Source organism: Myodes glareolus, chromosome 11 (genome assembly GCF_982192425.1).
Source record: "Myodes glareolus chromosome 11, mMyoGla1.1, whole genome shotgun sequence".
Taxonomy (NCBI): domain Eukaryota; kingdom Metazoa; phylum Chordata; class Mammalia; order Rodentia; family Cricetidae; genus Myodes; species Myodes glareolus.
This window is the reverse complement of record NC_142036.1, coordinates 86141572-86163669: the sequence shown is the minus strand read 5'-3', so window position 1 is coordinate 86163669 and position 22098 is coordinate 86141572. Positions and strand designations below refer to the sequence as shown.

General features: G+C 44.0%; 1 protein-coding gene and 1 long non-coding RNA gene across 2 annotated transcripts in view; one reads left to right on the top strand and one right to left on the bottom strand.

The window, feature by feature from the left end:
- The window catches only part of Ahr (aryl hydrocarbon receptor), a 36881-nt gene extending 16559 nt beyond the window's left edge, over positions 1-20322 (bottom strand). The window contains exons 1-2 of the mRNA XM_048415390.3: positions 20190-20322; positions 8248-8435 (exon numbers count right to left, since the gene is read on the bottom strand). Coding sequence (XP_048271347.3) covers positions 8248-8435; positions 20190-20251 — 250 coding nt within the window. The 5' untranslated portion in view covers positions 20252-20322. The remainder of the gene's footprint in view (positions 1-8247; positions 8436-20189) is intronic.
- On the top strand, positions 16536-18199 carry LOC125387690 (uncharacterized). The gene is made up of 4 exons (XR_007227964.3): positions 16536-16630; positions 17125-17270; positions 17400-17487; positions 17874-18199. It is a non-coding gene; the product is annotated as an uncharacterized LOC125387690 (long non-coding RNA).
- Positions 20323-22098: the final 1776 nt, after the last annotated feature.

The following is a 22098-nucleotide window of genomic DNA, read 5'->3' as shown; positions in this document are numbered from 1 at the left end:
CTGAACGAGGCAGATGCAAACCTTAGCTCTGCCACTTACTAACCCTATCAGCTCTCGAGCCTGTTGTAACTAATATGTAAAAGGGCAGTTACAAAGGAAAACGTCCATCCTGCAAAGGTGTGACGCTGTGTTAAAGAGTAATGGTGGTGTGCAGGAGGGCACCAGCATCGCAGAGCTACACTCTCTAATAAACAGTCGCTCCAGTCACTTAGTAAGATTTTTAGGTCCCCCACTCAAGGAAAGCTTTCTTAGAAGCAAAGCGTGGTGTGAACCATTCTCACGTTTGTACTTTCTGGTAAATCATCAACGTGTGTGTCACACCCGGGACTGGAGGCCAAGCTGCCATCTGTCTTTGCAGAAGCTGAAAGATCTCTCTGTGAGAAGAGGCCAGGGCTTGGCCTCTGTGTATAAAAATTCCAAAAGGCCAGAGAACAGACTTCCTCAGGCCAAAAAACTGTATAAGGTAAAGTGAGCTGATTGTTAATCAAGATGAAAAGGAAATGCTTAAAAGCTTCTCACTGAAATGTAGAGCAGACCATGGTCTTTTCCTCCCTTCTGGCCTGGGCATTAGCAGCTGCTGTGGCTGCTTACTTCAGTGGGAAACTCCACTGCGAAGCCCCGGCTGCCCCACAATGCCGAAGTGAAATCAGGACTCAGCTACTTTGCCAAGAGCTTCCACAGAATGAACAACTTAGGAACTTTACCGAGTAAGACCCACCGTTGAAAAGATGGGGACAAAGTCAAACCCAAACCCCCACATTCCCATGAAATAAGCAATCTAAAACCGGCAGATACAGTGCCACATAGTAAGACCTCAAAGATCATCCAGGGTCTCTTCACGCTAATTTTGTAATCAACAGAATTCATGTAGGTGCCAGCTAGAGTCACCCGTAGGAGAAAACAACAGCTCAGCATTTAGGTACATCCTGAATCACCAGAGCAGTGAAGAAGGACCTAAAGGGTTTGTCTCAGTAATGCACCACTTTTTGGTAACTAGACTTAACCAGTCTTTAAGGACGATGTGCCATGTAGTGATACACAGATTAAAAGAATTGGGCTAAATCAAGGTGTAAGAGTTAGCCAATAAGATGTTAGAGCTAATAGGCCAAGCAGTGATTTAATGAACACAGTTTGTGTGTGGTTATTTCGGGGCTAAGGTAGCTGGGCGGCCGGGCCGAATGGGCAGCCGGGCCGAACAAGCGGCCCTCTCCTTGCAACAATGATACACAAATAAAGAACCAGAAGAGAATGCCAAAAGGAGTCAAGAATCAGAACAGCTTTACAAAGTCTTACAGAAAGTGTGGCGAGGCTAAGAATATGAGCAGGCTCTTCACAAAGCCTAAGTCTTGGAGTTTTAAATGTTGGAAGCACAGTATTTTATATGCACAATGAATGAATGCCTGGGAACGGTCACTGGAGGTTTCTACTCCACACAGAGCAGAGAGATATTTCTGTTGTTTAGCCCCCAGTGAAGGACTAAAGCAAACCCTGCACAAACACGAGTCCAGAGACAGTGTGTGCACTCACTTCCCAAGGTCCCCTGTAAACCCCTCTCTGCAGCTCCAGAAAGCTTAGGTTATGCCCACACTTCTCAGTCCAGGCTAAATTGTTTCGACCTTTTGTGACATTTTCCATGAAGTTTTAGTCTCTTTACCATTGCCTCTCCCTTTCTAAAATGCTAGGCTCTATATTAACACTCTTTCTTCTCATGTTCATGTTGCCTAACTTAAGAAATCAATGGAAGAAAGCAACTGCTTCCTATCATTTGAATGACTCTAATTACTGAATAATGATGCATGATCTTGGGGCTATAATCTATGCCCAGCACTTCCAAACTATGATGACCCATTTAATTTCTCTAACAACCTTATGAGGGTAGTATTGTTTGTTTAACATGATTTGGAACTAAGACATAAGGAGATGAAGAGACTTTCTCAGAGTTCCCAGACCCAAGGCGGTGAAGCCTGGCTGAAAAGCCTGCCCCCATCCCCCTGCCGTGGGCAGGCGATGGACGTCCTGCTCATCCCACAGTTTGCACACTGAGTGAAACACTTTTCACCTTTAGTTTCCTTGCCTTTAAATGAAAGCAATGCTATCACTTGAGATGAATGCTGGAGAGCGTAAAATAACATGCCGGGTACTCAGAGGCAGTCAAGGGCAGAGTCTGCAGTAAATCCTTCACACACCCTGGGACCACTCCAGGAAGCCTACAGTTGGCTGGGCTGCACTGGGGCTAGCCATTTCCGCGGCCTTAAATAGAGCACGCCGATGAACATCAAATAGGTAGAATTACTATGACAACTATATGGCACTGACACCTTCCGGATGTTAAGAGGGACACAAATCATGTATATAACTTAATGTCTATGATCCTTGAAGATTAACAGTCTTGGATCTGTGACAGCTTGTAGAAACGAAGTACAGCAGCCAAAATTGTCACTGATTCTGCCACCTGAGAGGCACCTGCTGAACTTTAACAGACATCTGGTAAACCTCCCCAGTAGTAGGCTACAGATCTCCTTCTGAGGGGACAGGAATATAACAACAGCACAAAATAAGGCCAGTAAAATGCTAAAGTACATCTTCAAGCACGTCTTCATTTGGAGGGACCTGAAGCGATTCCATAGCACAAAGAACTGATTTCACTCAGTGGTGGAATTTAGTGTGTGCATGCACACGCAACACACATCACTATTGAGTGGCCATATCCCAGCACCTATGACTCCAATCTTAATTCAACCAACATCCACCCAACTTACATTTTCAAATAGTACTTTCCTCTTCCATGAGTTATTTTGAATTGTTAAAAAAAGAAAATTCCTAAGACAAAATACTGCATTACAGTAAACTACATCTTCAACTTTGCTCTCAGAAGTTCACTTTTAAATTGAAATTTGGCATGATACAGTTTGTGGGGGGAAACTATATGTATGTTATTTATTCTAATAATTGCTATTAATTTAATGTATCTTACAATATTTATCATTTCTTTTATTATTTTGATTGGGAAAGTAAATTCCATCCCAACATTGATGTAAACATAAAAGAGAAATGACTTAAAATCAATGAAATGCACAAACATATATATATAATATATATTATAATACATAGTATATAATATATATTATATATAAATATATATTATAATACATAGTATATAATATATATATTATATATAATAGAATGGTTTAAGAAAAACAGTATTTATTAATTTAAGAAAATACCCCCAACTTAGTAAATATGAATAAATTTCTAAATAATAAAACAAGTTTACCTAAATGGAGTTTTCTATATACTTTGAGATAAGAGGTACATTTTACTTTAACGTACTGTAAAGTTTGTTTCTGTGTATGAAATGTATTCTTTTTAAAAACATATATTTGTTATTGTCTGTATGGCTTTTTGAAGCATGTACATCTGTGTACCCCAAGCATGCCCAGTGCTCTTAGAGACCAGAAGATGGCATCAGATCCCTGGGGCAGGAGCTCCAAACATCTGTGAGCCATCATGTGGGCACTGGGAATCAAGCCTGGGTCATCTGGAAGAGCAGGCAGCGCTGTCAGCTACTGAACCACCCTGCAGCTCCTGAAGTGCGTTCCTTTGGGTACTGCATTTGTGTTTGTGATAGCAGTTTGGGAAATTACTGTTTTCTCAGCAGGTTATTTTCAAAATGCAAAGGAACTTAAAGGTTAGTTCCATCCTGAATTCCAAGTGAAAACTCATTTCCAAAGATCAAGTTACCACACGTCATGTTACACACTCAGTTCATCACACATCATATTACACGTTCAGTTCATCACACATCACGTTACACACTCAGTTCATCACACGTCATGTAGAACACTCAGCTAATCACACGTCATGTTACACACTCAGTTGAAAGCAATTCTACACAGTCCCTCTATACTCATGCAATAGGGCAGAAGTGTCTGTTAGCTTGTGGCTTTTGATAGGACCATGAACCTTACTGTGTCACACTGTTATTTACATACAAGAGTGAGATTTAAACATGACTGTAAAGTGCAGAATGTGACTAATAAGTTATACCAGTTATTATAGCACTTCCACAGACCCTGAAATCACCCAGAGGGCATACACTGATTCAGAGACTGGGAGGGACCGATAGCTAGGACGGCACTCCGCTGTGTGCATTAACAGTTCCTAGGCAACACGGCAAACCGCATGCCTCTCTCTGAAGACCAATGACAGAATATCGGAATGAGGGGACAGTTTGGAAATCCTCTAGGGTCCCATGTTTTCAAAGATCACTACAGGCTTAGCACGTACACTTACTAATATGGGCATTCTGAGATAACTCTGACAACTTCACCGAGACATAAACTGCTGCACACCATTGAAACCGACACACGGGTGAATACATGAACGCACTAGGTCCATGGCTCGTGCCCTCCCAAACAAGCAACAAGCAAGCTCTTTCCTGAGCACATCTAGATCTGAGCCATGTGCCATTTCTAACAAGAGAAAACATGGGCAAGCAATGACCACCTACTCCCTTAAGAGACTGTAAAGGGCTCATTAGCCAATTCCTACCTAAGCTAAAGGGCAGCACCTCTTCAACATGGGAGCTCTTAGGTGACATTAACACCCTGGGTCCCTAAAGGTTCCTAGGCATACACAATCACAACAAGGAAGTTCTCCAAAATCTATTATTGTGTGAATGGGTGTATTTACATTTCCAAACAGTAAGAAGTAAATATGGTTCCATGATAACAATTTTAATTATAATTAAATTTTAATTATAGAACTTACTAACAAAGCCTAGCTTATGTTCAGCATCAAGCTACTTCAGAACTCAGAGCCAGAAAGCCTCTTTACTGTCCACACTGAGAAGGTGAAGACAGTGTGGTACAGGAAGGTTGAAGGACCTCTCAAAGACGCAAATTGGTTCACTGGGTGACATGTGCCTCCTTACCTGCCTGCTCGCTCCCATCTTAAGGCACGACATGTGTGCCTCCTTCGTGACACACAAAGACATGACTGGAATCAAAGGGATGTTCGGTCACAGAACAATAAAATGCAGCCCACACATGTAGGGAAATGTGAAGCAAGAGCAACAAGTTAACGGTAGGCAACTGGAGGTTCGTTAAACACTGTTTCCTCATTGCGCTCCTCTTCTTCCCTTTGGAAGGGTAATGTAGAATCTACGCCATCATATGTTGGAAGTCTGCCTTTTTGTTTTAATTTTACAGGGGGTTATAGTTCAAATATTAGCTTGAGTCTCAGAAGAGACTTTGGACTTTTAAATAGTGTTGAGATTGTGAAAGACTATGGGGACTTTTGAAGTTGGACTGAATGCATTTTGGATTATGGTATGGCTACCGGCTTATGGGGTTAGGGAGCAGAATGAGAGGGTTTGAATGAGAATGGCCCCATAGGCTCATACATTTGAATGCTTAGTTCCCAGTTAATGGAACTGTAGGGAAAGATTAGGAGGTATGGCCTTGTTGGAGCAGGTGTGGCCTTTTGGAGTAGGTGTGTCACTGAAAGTGGGCTTGTAGGTTTCAAAAGCCCACACCAGGTCCAGTCTTGCTTTCTCTCTGTCTGCAACTTGTGGACCAGATGTCAGCGCTCTGCCATTCATTGCTGGAGAGCCAGGGCTGCCTGCCGTCTGCCATGTTGATCATGGACTCACCCCTGAAACTGTAAGCAATCTCCCAGTTAAATGTCCCTTTATAAGTTGCCTTGGTCACGTAGTTTCATCACATAAATAGTGACCATAAGACAATGTCTAAATGTAGACCAATTTGAACAAATTATGCCCTGAAAATTTCAATATTTAGTAAGAAAATGTCATTCAAATGTAAATGCCAATATTATTCTTCTTAAGAATCAATTGTTAGCTGGGAGTGGTGGGCACACCATTAATCAGCAGTCAGGAGGTAGAGGCAGGCAGATCTCTGAGTCTGAGGCCAGCCTGGTATACAGAGTGAGTTCTAGGACAGTTAGGGCTACATAGAGAAACCCTGCCCTAAAAAAAAACTAAATAAATAAATACAAATTGCTACCCCTAATGAGGTTGGCCATCAAGAACCGCTCTATGTTCTGTTTGATAACCGTGTAAGAGACATAATTCAGGAGAAACACCTTCTGTCAACATCTGTCAATTCCAAGACCTGGATGCAGCCACCAAAATCCTAGTCTCCAAAACTAAACTCCTACTGATCATAGTCATTGAATTTTGTGAATACCTTCCTGGATCAGACATAACAGCAGTTTCAAATAAACTATTTCAAACTTCACCCTACCTACAATATGACTAAGCAACACTAAATACTTAAGAAGTTAATTTCTGAGGTGTTCCAACTAATTAGGAATGGATAAACACTAATGTTTACCTAACACTTGGCTGGGCCTTCCAGAGAGTAGTAATAGCTTAGTCACGGCTCCCAAGTTTATGAAGATCAATTCAAGCCGTATTATTTGAACTTGCAATAAATAGATGTATTTTCTTGGAAAAATATCTATTGTTGTAGTAAAACTTGAGTTTCCTTTTGAGCCAGATTGTATGATTACTCGTTTATATTGTTCTTTCCGCAGGAACCTACACACCCCCTGTTTGCATCCTGTTATTCATTGTGAGCTTCCCTTCGCTTCGTTACACTGCTTCCTAATAGAGGGACGGTGAGACCGACTGTGGACAGGCACCCTTGGGACTGTCGGGAGCGTCACATCACCTGGCTTGCACTGTTCTGTGCATGTGAGTCCTAGGCTCTGCTCTAACACACTGCAGGTCCAATGATGGCCCAGAGAAGATGGGCGGTCATTTTGGTTTTAACTGATTTTTAACCCCTCAATTTCCATCTAACCGTGTGCTTCTACATGGAACAGCTCAGGTACTGCTCAAGGTGAACACACACCATTAACCCCCCCCCCCCCAATATACTCTGATAGTCTTCTGAAAATTGTCTATTTGGGTTTTTACTTCCATAGGCAAAGCAAACAACTTTTAAATACCAGCTCTGGGCACAGTGGAGGCCAAACTAAGACATTTCTTAACTTCTGTAACACATATGCCTGACCCAGCATAGGACAAGCATTCTCTAGAAGGTGTCTTTTAACAAAATTTCCAGTTATGTTTTATGTACACTGAGGTATAAAACCAGCAAGATGGCCTAAAACTAAGGGTGATATAATTGATGAGGAATAATTCAAACAGGTAATGGACCTGAATGAAAATCCAACTAATGAATGAAGGGCTGAGAAAATACTTTTAATATGCCTGGTACACTATAGCACTGCTAATAAGGCAGACTTGGGTAAAAAACCAACCACATGTCTAAACATGCATGTGTGTAAACATACATATATCTTAAGCATATATATATTTACACATATACATATATATCTTAAAGGTAGTGATTATGTAGTGCTTACATGGTTTCGCAGTTATTCAAGTAGCTTTGCTGTCTTCTCCTTACTTTTAAACAGGGGATAATGTGTATATTTTCTCACATGTATATACACACAGACATAAACATTATTTTTATATCAACATTCCTCATTACAAAGGCACAAGAAATTGAATGATTCATGTCAATATGCCTTTCTCAGAGTCAAGAGAGGCCCCTGGGCTGTATGTAAAACTCTCTAAGGGCAGAGGCGCCACCCACGTCAGGGAGGAGCTAACGGTGGCTGCTGTGGCAGAGCGCGGGAGTAAGCACCAAGGGTCAGGACACAGAGCCACGGCCCAAGTTCAGGTTAAGCAGCAGTGGCTCCAAAGCCTTCCCAGGCGTTCTTTCCTCTCTCACTGAACCTGCAAATGAGCTGACTCCCAGCAAGTCCCAGAACCCTTCTGTCTCTGTCCCCACCATGCTAGGGATGTAGGCAGTTCCAAGCTTCTAGGTGGGCAGTGGAGATTTGAACTCAGATCTTCAAGTCTGCACAGCAAATCCTCTCTTATCCACTAAGTCACTGCCCAGCCCCAATCACGGTCTTCAAATATTTTGTTACTTCTTTGTAAAAAATGAAACCTGAGCATAACTTTTAAATATACGACTTTCAAAGGATGATACTGCATGCCATTGAAATGGTGGTATCTGTCTGGTGAATGAGACAAGAGGGCAGTTTGATCACAGTTACAAATTTAGCTTTGTCACTTAACTAATGTTTATAACTCAAACCATTTTCATCCATTGATAGTTTTTATAGTCATCAATATTCAAGGAAGCATATTTAACGTTAGCATTTAACAAGCCATTGCTGGGAGGGTCAACCCTGGTGTCTTACCATCAAAGAAGCTCTTGGCCCTCAGGTAGCTGACGCTCAGCCGAAGGACGGAGAGTTTGTCAAGCTTATTAATAACGTCTTGTGGGAAGGGCAGCAGGCTGGCCAGGCGGTCCAACTCTGTGTTCAGTCGGTCTCTGTGTCGCTTAGAAGGATTGGACTTGATTCCTTCAGCAGGGACTGGCTTTACTCTGAAAAGGAAATAGTCACAAGAGCCTTTAGAACACACAGCAAAAATGTCAAGTTGCATTCCAACGTCTCCTCAGTCAGCGCTCTAACAGAACAAGCTTTAAAGATTGACTTCAAGCTTGCATGGGTCTTGCCCACGTCTTCCTTTGATATGTTAGTAACAGGGAACAGAGACACCCTTCATTGGTGTGTCATTAAAAGCTCACAGACTCATCACGGAGAAATGTTAAATATGTCTTACAAAAGTGCTTACTCACTTCACATATATGCAGTGTAGTAGCCGCCAGTGAGCAAGGCTACTGGGCTTTATTTTCCCCTTGAAAACGATCGCTAGCCATTGCCAAAGCAATGGGAAGTTCTTTACTCCGGTGTTCTGAAATCACACTTCTGCTTTCTTCCAGAGACGCAGCCTGCCGTTGCTTCTGAGGATGGCAGAGAGGCCAGAGGCAGAAGGACCAGTGGCTTCCTGTACACATCCTACTCCAAACGGCTCCCCCATCCTTCCGGAACCTGAAGATGTTCCACTACCTACGTATACTTACTATGGTCCTTAAATATAGACAGGAATAGATCTGAATTCAGGTATTCATATTTGCTGCATGTCAAATGCTAGAGGCAACTGCTACGTTCACTCTGGGCAAAGCCTACATAATGATTAGGTTCTATGGTTTGCATCTCAATTAAAAGGCCGAGGAGACCCTGACCATGTAGTATGATGTTCCTTTGAGAGAAAACCAAAACAAAACACAAAGAAACAAAGAAAAAAAAAGATACGGGTAGGAGATGAACCTAGGTTTACAGAAAGGTCTTATCCGAGATTTCAAAGTGAAAATCAACAACGGAAAGTCAGTTGATAGATCAGCAGACCCCCATAAGGAAACAGACATGACATTAAATGACAGGTGAGACAAGCCGGTGGGAAGATGTGCTCGCCACCAAGCCTGTGAACAGAGTTCACGTTCCAGGATCCACATCGAGGAAAAAGATAATGGACTCCCCTATGCTGTCCTGATATCCACAAGCACACCATGGTCTGACTGTGCATTCATGCATGCACACACACACACACGCACACACAGACTCTGGCACAGACTCATACACAGACTCAAACACACACATGTATATACACTCACATACACTCACAGACTCGCACGCACACACAGACTCATATACATACTCAAACACACACACTTATATACACTCACAACTCACACAGAAACACACGTATATACACTCACAGACTCGCACGCACACACAGACTCATATACATACTCAAACACACACACTTATATATACTCACACTCACATACTCACACATAAACATACACACACATTAAAAAGAAATTAAATGAAATGGGAAAACCAAATGAAATCTTCGATCACATCTCTACACCTTGGAAGGAGCTCCGCACAGCAAAGCCACTGACGACAGAACAATGAGGTCACAGGGTCGTGCAAAGCAGAAACTGACTGAATAGTGCAGCACTAATTTGACTGAAAAAGCATTTTTAGGCAATTTATATCTTCAATGATACAAATGGAGAAGAATATTTCAAATAGAAATGGATGAAAATTCAGAATTTTACCATGTTTTTATATTTCTCTAGAAAATAACTTCTTCAACAACATGGCTTTCTATATTAGAATTCTTACTATTTCTGTAAAAAAAAGAGTAAAGAGGTATAGAGATTAAAAATCAATACTTTCTTTAAGGTGTCCTTATTAAACAGAAATTGGTAACTGTTTCCCTATTTATTTCTCCCAGTAATATGCATATAATAAAATTTAAGTCACAGCTAATAACTATATTTCTCAATGAACCAATCCAATTTCAATCTTCATTTATAATGCGTATCTACCTCATTCTGTCATTCTCTCTCTAGTGGTTAATTAAAGATGTCACCATTATTAATACAGATAGGTCTTATTCTGGACTGTCCATAAATATGTTATTGTACACCATACCAAAAACTATTGTGGGAGCTACATAAAATAAGGAGCTGCTTGAAAGGAGACCGTTCACATACGGACGATATCTCACCTGGACCCTGGTAAGGATGGCGTGGGGTGTGAAGCAAGGGGGAGAGAAGGAGGAAAATATGTGTGGGGGAGATGGCAGAGGCCACACTGCTTCAAGAAACACTGAATGCCTGCCCTGTGCGGACGCAGAGCCCTTAGATGTGAAACTGCCACACAAACCCTTTCATTGCCACTGGGGGACAGGGAACGAAAGCATCTGTTGTGAAGCAGCCTAAAGCACAGTGAGGAAGGACTGGTGGAGATCTGACTGTGACAGACGGGGGAGGTCTGTCTGTCTGAGGTTTCGGTACTGAGGCGTACAAGATGAAGGAGGGCCTGGTGCAGCTGAAAATGGAGGAGAAAGCAGCAAGCTTCCTCAGAGCCATGGCAGAAAACTGGACCCTGACAACTGAAGCTATCGTAAGCGCTGAGCTGGGATCTACCCTAGGAGTTCTGTGTTTTGCCAAGCTGCCCTTGGCCATGGAGAATACAGACAGCAGGACAGGGCTCACTCGAGTCTCGATTCTGTAATGAGAATCTTCTTTCTAAAACACAGATCCAAAGGTGCTTCTCTGATATAGCTTTTAGTTAGCCCTGGGCTCCCTGGCTAACAGAGAACCCTTCGTGACTGTTCTAGCCTCTATCTACCCCTTTGGCTTTGCTTTATCTGGCCAAAGTCTTCTTAGGCCCTTGTACTCCAAGGCTAGGAAGTCCCTTCCAGCTATCAGCATGTACTTTGGTGCCTTTATGCAACTCCTTGATCTGACTCACTCCCTTCAAGTCTACAACGAAGCCTTTTAAAAAGCCTTTTATGACCTGTCTTGCAACAGATTGCTACCCTGTCCCATGTCTTTGAATCTTACCCCAAATCATCATGCAACCTTCCTCAGGAAGAAACCACACAGACAGCTGCATGTGAAAGTCTTCCTTTGATCTGGCTATCCACTCTTGATGGCTTCGCAGTAACAACCAGGAAACAATTGGGAGAATAAACAGAGACAGGCTCCCTAAGATGACACAGAGAAGTAACAGTAACCGAGAGCCACAGGCCATGCAGGACTTCTTGGGATGGCTCCTTGCAGGGTTTAACCCTGTACTAGATTCTGAGACTGTTACTTTCCACAAGTCAAAAGCATCCACCATTTAATGCATTGCCATGGACCTTATGCAACGTTTAGCATGGGACCAAATTCACAAAACTGTTAAATAAAGTTAATTAAGCAGTAAAGAACCCGCAAGCTTGGATTAAGGAGAAATGGAGTTCAGATGCCCGAAAGAAAGACTTTAGGATGCTGATGAGGCAAAGACACAATTCATGATTTGTTTAAAGATTAACCTCAAGACTCCTTTCCCACCTGCGAACCACAGGCTCCAGCTAGGCGCAGGCTCACTGTACCTGGTGCTGAGTTTTCATGGCAGGCTGTCTACTGTCTCTAAGCACCTACCAGGCTAATCTACACCTGCTCGGCTCATCATGTGTACCCAGTATTTGAAGCAAAGTGGGGGAAAAGGGAACAATTTGAGTCAAACATAAGTTCGTGCTAATGTAGGTGCTTGGCAGTGCAAACATGGTTTCAGCAATCAGACAATTATAGTCATGTCTTCCAACAACAGACACCATTGTATCTCCCAAGCTCACTCGCTTTTTTCTCTGCAACGTAATCTATTCCCACGCCTTCAGTATTTGCATACCTCTAAGTCTCCTCCTGTGCTTGAATGTCCTCATTCATATTTCCTGGACCTGGGCTCCCCTTTTTATTATCTTGTGGGATGCTACTCTCTACCCAAGAAATCTGAAGTCGTTCTCAACAAGCCCTCTACGACACCAGCGACCCGCAGCTCTTTCTTTTCCTCACTAGCATGATTATGATAGAAGGTCAGACAATAACAAATACTGCCCAAAACACCAAGAGACACAACATCCGGGCACAAATCCTCTACAACCACTGAGCTGTGCAATTACAGCGGAAGTATTTCCATACTGAGAGAGCCTTTAGGAAAAAATATTACTTAGAAAACTACTATCGAACAAGCATGTGGCTTTAGAGTTTGTAATGTTTATTGATTTCCATAGTCAAGCATTTACCTATTGGTCACCGCTGATGCTCAAATTCCTACTTCCTTCACCTTTCTTAAAGGTTTTATTTAGTTTACCCTCTCACAGACTAAGATTAGCTATGCTGTTACTGCCATTACTTTATGGCCTTAGTACAGAACCACGATATTTTCTTTTTGATTGGATTTTAAGACCTGCTCCATGAGATGGAGGCTGTATCTGACACTGTCAGTGAACACAAGGACCTGTGGCTAGATGAGCTATGGGTCCCAGGGGAAAACCTACCACCATTATTCTGTTGAATGGACGTAGCAATAAAATAACTCCTAATGACTTACTGCCACACCCATAGATTAGAGCATTGCTCAGCTCTCCTGACAGCAGCTCCTTGTTCCGATGGAGAGCCATCAGCAGGCACCCACAGCTGGCAAACACGTAGAAGAAAAAGAAAAAGAGGATACAAAGTGTGCTCAACCCTAATTCAGAGGTTTATACCACACCCTTCCCCACAATGCCCAGGGATCTACATGGAAGAAGGGGCAGAAACATCCTGGAGCCAAAGAGGGTGGGTGACATCAGGGCAGAGGACATATCAACCCCACAGGGACTGTATGTAACAACACACAAGGCCTACAAATGTTCCAGCCAGCCACAACTCAGCAGAAAGGGGAGCAGGTTAGCCTGAAGCCCCCACATCCAGCTGAGAAGCTACTGTTACCTGATTGCTGCTTGGAGAAAAAAAGTAAATTTTCTACCATGGAGGGACACACACCCAGGAGTAGCTGGCCAAAGGAAAAAAAAAAATAGAGTAGATGGATTTTAAGGTCTATATAGAGTGGGGATGAGAGGACTTGGTGGGTAGGGAGGTGGGGAGGATGGGGGGGATTTGGGGAGGGGTTGAATATGGTGTAAAAGGAACTGCGGGCTATGTCCTGCCACCCGACTCCCGGCTAGCTTTATTTGAAATAATTACACAGAAACTGTATTAATTTAAACACTGCCTGGCCCATTATTTATAGCCTCTTATTGGCTAACTCTCACATCTTGATTAACCCATTTCTAATGATCTGTGTAGCACCACGAGGTCGTGGCTTACCGGGAGGATTCTAACCTGCGGCTGTTTCAGAGAGGAGAGTCATGGCGTCTGCCTGCCTCTGCTTTCTTTCTCCCAGCATTCTGTTCTGTCTATTCCACCCACCTAAGGGCTGGTCTATCAAAAAGGCCAAGGCAGTCTCTTTATTAACCAATGAAAGTAACAATAGACAGATAACCCTCCTCCATCATTTCCCCTTTTTCTGTGTAAACAAAAAAGAAAGGCTTTCACTTTAACACAGTAAAATTGCATATAACAAAACAGTTATCAAGCAAGAATTATAGTTACAATATTTATATCTACTTTATCTTTTATCATAACTAAGGAAAACTATAAGTAACCATTCTTCAACTCCATCAAAGACTCCAGAAGGATATAATACTACCTAAGTAAACAAGAAATAAGCAACTTTCAAATTCTAGAAATGACAGAGACATCTCGCTGCCTGTACAGTCACCCAAAGTTCTTTTGTACCGTTGGGGCATCCATCTTCAGCCTTCAGGCCCATAGTATCCAGCAGACTTTTCCGCCGATCCTTTTGCAACAATATGGTTAAAATACATTGTATCAAATTCTCAGAGAAAAACATAGTTTTAAAATGTGGAAAGAAAGCGAAGAAGATACCTGACTCTGGCCTTCATGTGCACACCTGTATGTGCACACACACACACACACACACACACACACACACACACGGTAGGGGAATAACTTCAGAATGAAGAGACCACTCTCAACCCTCAACCCCCATGCGTTCTTCCATTTGTTTCCCAGCTCCAATGTACGGCGTTCTCTGAACGGGAAATTCAAACGTGAACTATTATAAACTATGTGCTTAATTTAAAATGAAAGGAGCACTATATGGCATAAAGATGAATTTCATCACCAGGCTGGTTCAGCTTGATGTTTTATTTCCCTATATGAGACCAAAGGCATCCATAGACCTTCTGAGACTTCTGCCTGGAAGCCACACTTAGTCAGAATTCTCTTGCCACTGCCCTGTTCCTGCTCTCTAGTTCTGATGGATTCTTTACTTTCCTGATGTCTTTAGTGAAGGAGAGATTTATGTAAACAGCAGGAGCTCACATAGTTAAGGAGAGATTTATGTAAACAGCAGGAGCTCACACAAGAAATACATACCAAGAAAAAAAAAGGAAAATGAAATACGTCCTAGGAATGGTGATTCTGCAGGTGACCCTGAGCATAGGAGGGATGCTCACTCTTCCTCTTTCTTAAGCATGTGCACATTCTTTCTTAGAATTGCCCCTGAGCACACATAACAGATCCAACATGGCACAGTCATCACGGTAAGGCCAGGATAATGTTAAATGGTGATCAGCCAGTAACTTGGTAAACTTCAAGCACTTGCTATGTGGGAGCTCTGGTCCCCACAAAGCCAACTGTGACAGGAGCAGACAGACTTTACAGCAAGGCAACAAGGATACTGCATTGCTCAGAGAAGTGGGCTGGTTAGCAGGGATGCTCAAGAGTCCATAAAGATGCAGGCCTCTAAACCAGGTGTTAAATCTAAGCAAGACATTTGGGATTCACGATGGCAAGATACAACACTTTCTGCGACTATCATTCTCTTTCAGAAACAAAGACAAAAGGGGGGGGGCAAAGGCAGAAATTCTGTCTCTCATAAACCTAAGACATTGCCCACGTATGGAAAAGAATATGATGGTAGGAGATGGTAAGAATTACCGATGTATGCTAGGAAAATGCACTCACAGGACATTACTTATCTCACCAACAGAGGATTTCTGTACAGTCAAAAACATGAAGCATACGTAATCTGAAACTCGGAGGCTAGGGAGAGGTAAGAAAAATGCCGGAGAGATGGGATGCTAAAGTCCTTAAGGTAGGCATCAAAGACAATGCCCAGCGCACTGAATGCCAGGCACCGCTGCATGTGCATTACTGACTTTTTAAATATGTATGCATGTTAGAGGGATCTAGTTCACAACAAGAGAAAGAACACACTGAGAAGCTGAAAAGTGTTAGACAAAGTCATTCAACACAGGAAGGATACAATCCAAAACCCACACCCTCTACTGATCCTACCATTGCACACAAGCCCAGTTCCAACACACAAACTCAACCACCTCCACCAGTCAAACTGGCAATATTTTTAAGTAAAAAACACAGATAGAGGCGTGTTTCATAGACATGGGAGTGTAACTCACAAGAAATCCTATAATATAGTTTGTCATTATATCTGAGTGCAACACTTGGTTCAACCTTAGAAGTATATGCCCACTTTTGTGACCCTAAATTCTACTGGAGAGTTTTGTCCTATGGAAGTAACACAGTTATACAGGGATTTACAAATGTCCAGGGTGCTCACTAAAACCAATTAAATTACTGAAACCTTAGAAATGACAGGATGTCCCCTAGAAAGGAAAATACGGAAGCTACTCTATAGAACGCCACACAGCTATGAAGAATGCTTCACAGGGAGACATGTGCAACCATGCAGGAAGCTGGGGAAGATTCTAAGAAGAAAGGACAAGAACACAAAGCAGGAACTGAGCAAGAGCAGATCAAGTCCTGAGACGGCAAGTGAGGTTTCTCTGCCTCGGTGTTTTCAAAAAGATGCAGTAGACAAGGAGCAAATCCCCAGGACAGAGGCTGTCACACCCACCGATTAACCTGCTCACCTAGGCCGTCCCATCTGATGGTAAGAACATCACGTTTTGGAGCCAAAAACTAGAGATTCAATACCCAAAGTCTGGTTTTTCATGTACTCCATGAACCAACTTTGAATGTGAACCTTAGGTGCAGTGACGTGAGCGATAGTAACATCATGCCATAGTTCTACCCTTAGGTCCAGTGACGTGAGCGATAGTAACATCATGCCATAGTTCTACCCTTAGGTCCAGTGACGTGAGAGATAGTAACATCACCCCATAGTTCTGGTGTGAAAGTGAAACTGAACTGGAGGGAAATCCTGTGTTCAGCACTCCTATCAGCACATACTGAGAAAAAGAAAACAGCATTTTCCTGCTACGTTACACTGCTAAGCCAAACGAGTAAGTTTTCAAGGGTTTGAAAGCGGGAGAGGGCCATGGAGATTTGCACAGTGCCCACTTCTACGCCACGGTGTACTGAGCATACTGGCTGGGAAGGGAAGAGACGGCCATGTCTGTAAGGGTCACCTCAGGCTTGCCACCTCAGCTAGCAGGACGTAGCCAGCAGGCCTTCGCTCGGTCTCAGGCAGCCTTCTGCTTTACCAGACCTTCTGTTTTCTAGTTCAGTTATAAGACAGCAGGAGGAGACTGTCCCGACATTCCTAAACAACTTGAGCAGGAAAGGGAGAGAGAAAGAACACGGGGCAGGGTGGGGAGTGGAGACAGCCTGGGATGAGCTAGAGGAGGGGAAAAATTTTCATACAGACAAACAAACAACAACAATACCTGTGACCTGATTACCAGCAGTGAGAAACTAGGCCTCATCCAATAGTTTGGATCTGTCGTGTCTTCTGTTACAGTTTGATATGAGCCCTTGTGTTTGGACCCATCCACAGGTTAATTAACGCGAGGCGTACCTACATCCTGATGCTCTCTTAACAATGCTATTTGAGAGAAAACAATGAAGGAAAAGATTAAGTGTCTGGAAGGATCTAGAATTCTAGGCGCTCTCTAGAAGAAGGCACCATACCGCAGCTCTGTGGTAAGCTCAGTATTCCATAACCTAATGAAACTTTTAGTGAGGTTTATCGTATAGGTGAGGCTCGCAGGGTTTTAGCAGAATAAAGGGAACATTAATAAGGTAAAATCCTGCTCGTTCTGTATTCCTCAGCAGCTCACGTGACTCCTGAATGCTGTTGTCCCGACAGCCACGAGGGCCGGCTTGGTCGCCACCAGGACTGCCTCATCCTCAAATGCAGGTTTGACTTACTGAACATCTGTTGTTTGCTAACGTGCTTTACTGACTTTCTAGGAACATGATAAACTAAGATTGCAGAAAGACCACTTCTGTCTTTCAAAAGCTTCAAAAATGTATTTAAAGTTATCAACAGCACAGTGATCATTGGGCGGTAGGTTTTCCAGCCCTCTTCATGAGACGAAATTTTCCTTTCCAAAGAGAATAAGCAAGAACAGGATAAGTGAAAACATTTGCTCATTTTCTGGGGCAAACTTACTACGTGTGGGGCAACCAATTAAGAAATGTAGAAGATTCTACTCCTGGAGGCTGTCTCTGAAATTCTGTCCTTGAAGATGAGGATGGGGACAGATGCAAGGCTGCTTCAGAGTCTTTAATTTCCTAATTTAGTTGCACCAAAGAAGAAAAAAAAAACCAGCTCTGCACAGTCAACTGTATACAGGACACCAGACCGGGATGAAACGGAACACATTTCAAACTCAGTTCCTACTAAAGATGACGGCCATGGTGAGATCAGCCACTAGAGGGCGATAATTTTGCTTCCCGATCCTGACTTGAATGTGCTTCAGGTTCAAATCATGTTGCCTATTTTAGTTCAAATTCTCAGGGAACTGCATATTTAAGTGGGCATTTCGTTAAAACCGTAAAATAATGGTGCATATGCTCTTTGAATAAAAAAAAATGACTATCCCGTAAAGAATCCATGTTAAACAAAATGAGAAAGCATGGTCAACCCAAAGATGTGTCTTTCCTGAAGTTGGGGTATTTGGGGCCTCCCTGCACACAACATCTTCGTTTAACAAAAGGATTCATATTAAAATTTAATAACCTAATTTTTAAGAGTGAACTTAGAACCAGTGCCTTATAAAGTTAACTATTTTCCACTCAGGGGAAAAACGTGAGAACTTTCACTAGGTGATCTAAGTGCCAACACTAAGCTCTTGTGCAGAGCAGGCTGGTGACCTTTCAACACTTGAAAGGTTACAGTCGACCCACAGTGCTCAGTCAAGATCTGATGAACTGCAGCTAGGAACCAAACACAAGTGAGCGGGGACAAGAGTTTAGTTATAAGAAATTATCAAACGCAAGTATATTACAGAAGTGAGGGAGTAATAAAAACACTGAGACAACATAATAAAAGCTGTGTCTTAAAGGGAAGTGTTGTAATGTTAAAAAGGAAGCTCACTCTAATAACTAGAAACAAAAAAACATTAAACGTTATAGCGAATGAAAACTGAGCTCGTGAACTTCCCAGAGAAAACAGATTTTGTCCTTACGTGACACCGTACAAACAGGTGACTTAATACTCGCACGGAGCTTCAGATCTCTTTGCCCATGGACATAAAATCTGAGATACACCCATTTTACCTCACGCTGAGTGAGTATTGCTAGTAATGAAAACAGAGAACAGACACTTGAAAGCCTCTCAGACTTTAACCATCAGTAACAAAGTCAGACGGAGCAAACACGTTTTAATAAAGAAAACCATTCTACAAAACAGCAAAAAGCAAAGCCCCGGGAGCCAGGGTCCTCAGAACTGCCCGGCAGGAAACCGCTGAGTCGGCGGTATTTGAGGCCCATACACTGTACCGTAAAACTTCCAAATTCTCGTCGGACTACTTACACACAAACATCTTCTCTCAGTGCTAATTTAAAAGTCGAGATATGAGGGACTAGGACAGGTGAAAATTCTTAAAGGAGATTAAAATTCACAAATAACGAAACTTTTAAGCTAGTAACCAGTTGGAAGCGTAGTATAAATCTTAAAATGTTATTTTTCTGGTTTGCTAGTATGATAGCTAAGTCAAATTTTAAGCAAAATGCACACTACTGATAGCCTGAAAGTGTCCCTAAAACTATTTATAAAAAAACAAAACAAAACACAACAACAACTGGGCAATGGTAACTTGTAGAAACACCAAGATAATCATGAATGAAAGCAGCAATACAGCCATCTCCTACATGGAAACCTGTCTCATTCTTGGGGAAAAGGATTTAAATGCATTTCCCATCTCACACAGAAGACTGCAATCACCCTGTTAAAACTGGGAAATGAATTAATTACAGGTAGATACTGAGAATAATTTATAAGTCCGGTTCTTTTTCTTCTTCCTTTTTTTCTTTATGATCTTATAGGCCCTAAAACTACTCCAAAAGGAAGTGGACAGATTCGCCAAAGAGTGGGTAAGAAGGCCACCAAGCCACGGGGGCACCTGTCCACTGCACACTCCAACCTGCTACCGACTCTGCTCTTATACTGAGCCCGGCACACTTGCTGCCTAGCAAGTCAACGAGACAGCGAGACAGTGGAACAGAAAGCTAGCTGCTAGGAACAGAAAGGAATGCCTTCAGAGGCCAGGACCCCCTCTTTCAAACCTGCACGTGTTTAGTTAGCGCTTCCCAGCACCTCAACTCCGCGAGCTGCCTGCCAGGGACCCTACACGTCCTCTAAAGCTCACCAAGGTGGCGATCTGGAGTGGAGGAGGATTTCAGGACAGGCTTAGCAATTAGCTAAATAATCCAGAGCGGCACTAGGTAGGTCAGACCTGTCAAAGAATGGGGCCAGCCAAGGTCACCGAGCTACGAGGGTGCGGTGCCCGGTGAGGGGATGGATTTTTAAATGCACCGACCGGACCCGGTTCCCGGTTGGCAGCCAGCGTGGAGACCTCCCGCCCCCGCCGAGCGCCCGGGCCCGCCGTCACTCACGTTTTCTGCACCGGCTTGCGCCGCTTGCGGCTGGCATAGGTGATGTTGGCGCCGCTGCTCATGGTGCCCGCGCCCTGCCCGCTCCACCTGCGTCCCGGAGGCGGCGCCCGGCCCGCGCTGCGCCCAGGTGAGCCGCCACCGCCGAGGGCGGGACCGACCGCGACGCGCAGGTGCGGGCGACGACAGAGGGGACGCGGGGCTGCCGGGGTGGCCGCGGAGGAGGAGCCCGCGCTCTCGCCCGCTCGCCCGCCCGCCGCGCCCCGTGCCGGGGCCCCGGAGGCGCTGCGGTGTCCTGGGGCTTCCCGGCTCCCGCCGTGTGCCGCCGCTCAGGGGCCGGCTCCGCTGCCACCTCCCTTCTGAGTCCGTCCGTCCGTCCACCAGTCAGTCCTCGCGCTCGCTCCGGGCTGAGCCTCTCCCGAGCACGCGCCGGGCACCGAGCGTCGAGGGGAACCGCACACACGCGCTGCCGCCCGCCGCGGACCGGCTCCTCCGCAGCCGCGACCCCGCGCAGCCCGGCCACGCCCCTTGGCCACGCCCCACCTGCTCGGTCCCGCCCCTCGCGGCTCCCAGGGGGGCTCCACCCCTCTTCCCAGCGCGTGATGACGCAGCACGTAGTGACTCCCTGTTTTAGTCCTCTTCCAGAGAGGTTCTGGGTCTGGGGCGGTGTTCAGCCTGTACCTGTTTTCCAGCCTAGGAGGGGTGTGAGGCCAGATTATGCCCAGGCAAATTCCTTGCAGCTAGACATCAAGATGGACTAGGCAAAGAGCTTAGCTCCTCCTAGAGTTGAGTCACCTCATTTTTGGCAAACAATTACAGCGAGCTGGGAGATAAATACTTCAACTAGAGAGAGGGGAAGGCTCCAGAAATGCCCTACAAAGGCGAGGCCTTTAGGCTAAGCGCTTTACACTTCTTCCCTCCCACTTTTACTGTAGCTCCACAGTCGGCCATAAAATACTTTTCCTCGAAAGTAGCCTGGGAGTGTTGAGGCATCGCAGGATAGGTACTCTGAGTCTGGTGTGGTCAGAGTGGAGCTTTTGTTGGTAGTCTGGCAGAACCCCGGAGAAAAACTGGAACGGATATTAGGAAATTCTAGGAGCAACTCACAAAGCCTTGATGAAGAAGTTGCGCTTCAATCTGTAGGCAATGGAAGGCTTTTATAAAGGTTTCCTTTGGAAGATAATGTTCCTGCTGTCTTGGGAAAGCCACTGTGGGAAACGGTGAGAACTCTGTTACTGGGGAGCGGAATGGATGAAGAAAGAGTCGTTGGAAAATGGGTGAGGTGATCCAGGTGCAAGTCCAATGACAGCAGTGGGGATGAAGAAGAGAGGACTGAGGGAGAGAGCGGGTAGCCTCAGGAGAACAGAGGCAAAGAAGTGCATTTGGGGAGTCGGGGGTGACGGCAGAGATGATTTTGATTTGTTTTATAGAGTTGGAAGAGACATTAGAAGAAAGGATACATGACAGCAAAGGAAAAGGATGTATCCAGAAAACTAAGAGCCCCAAATGGCGAGGTCGTGGAGAAAGAGGAACCTTTAATCACTGTGGGTGGTTGTGTAAACTGGTCCAGCCACTGTGGAACTCTGAATGGAGTTTCTCGACAAATTAAAGACAGAACAACCTTATGACCAGCTATACTACTTCTGTGTACACACCTGAAGGACTCTCAGTCATAACAGCTTAAGAAGTGGGGACCTAGGTTACTTGCTCATCAGGACGTGAAATTTTAGTGGACCATGAAGGAAAATGAAATCACAACATTTGCAGGGAAATGAATGGAACTTGGAGTTACTATGTGAAGCATGGTGGACACAGAAGGACAAGTATCTTGTGTTCTCTCTCTTGTAGGTCCTAGAGTTTGATTTTTATACACGAGACTAGACAGGAGAACATGAAAAAGGAAAAGGAGCTC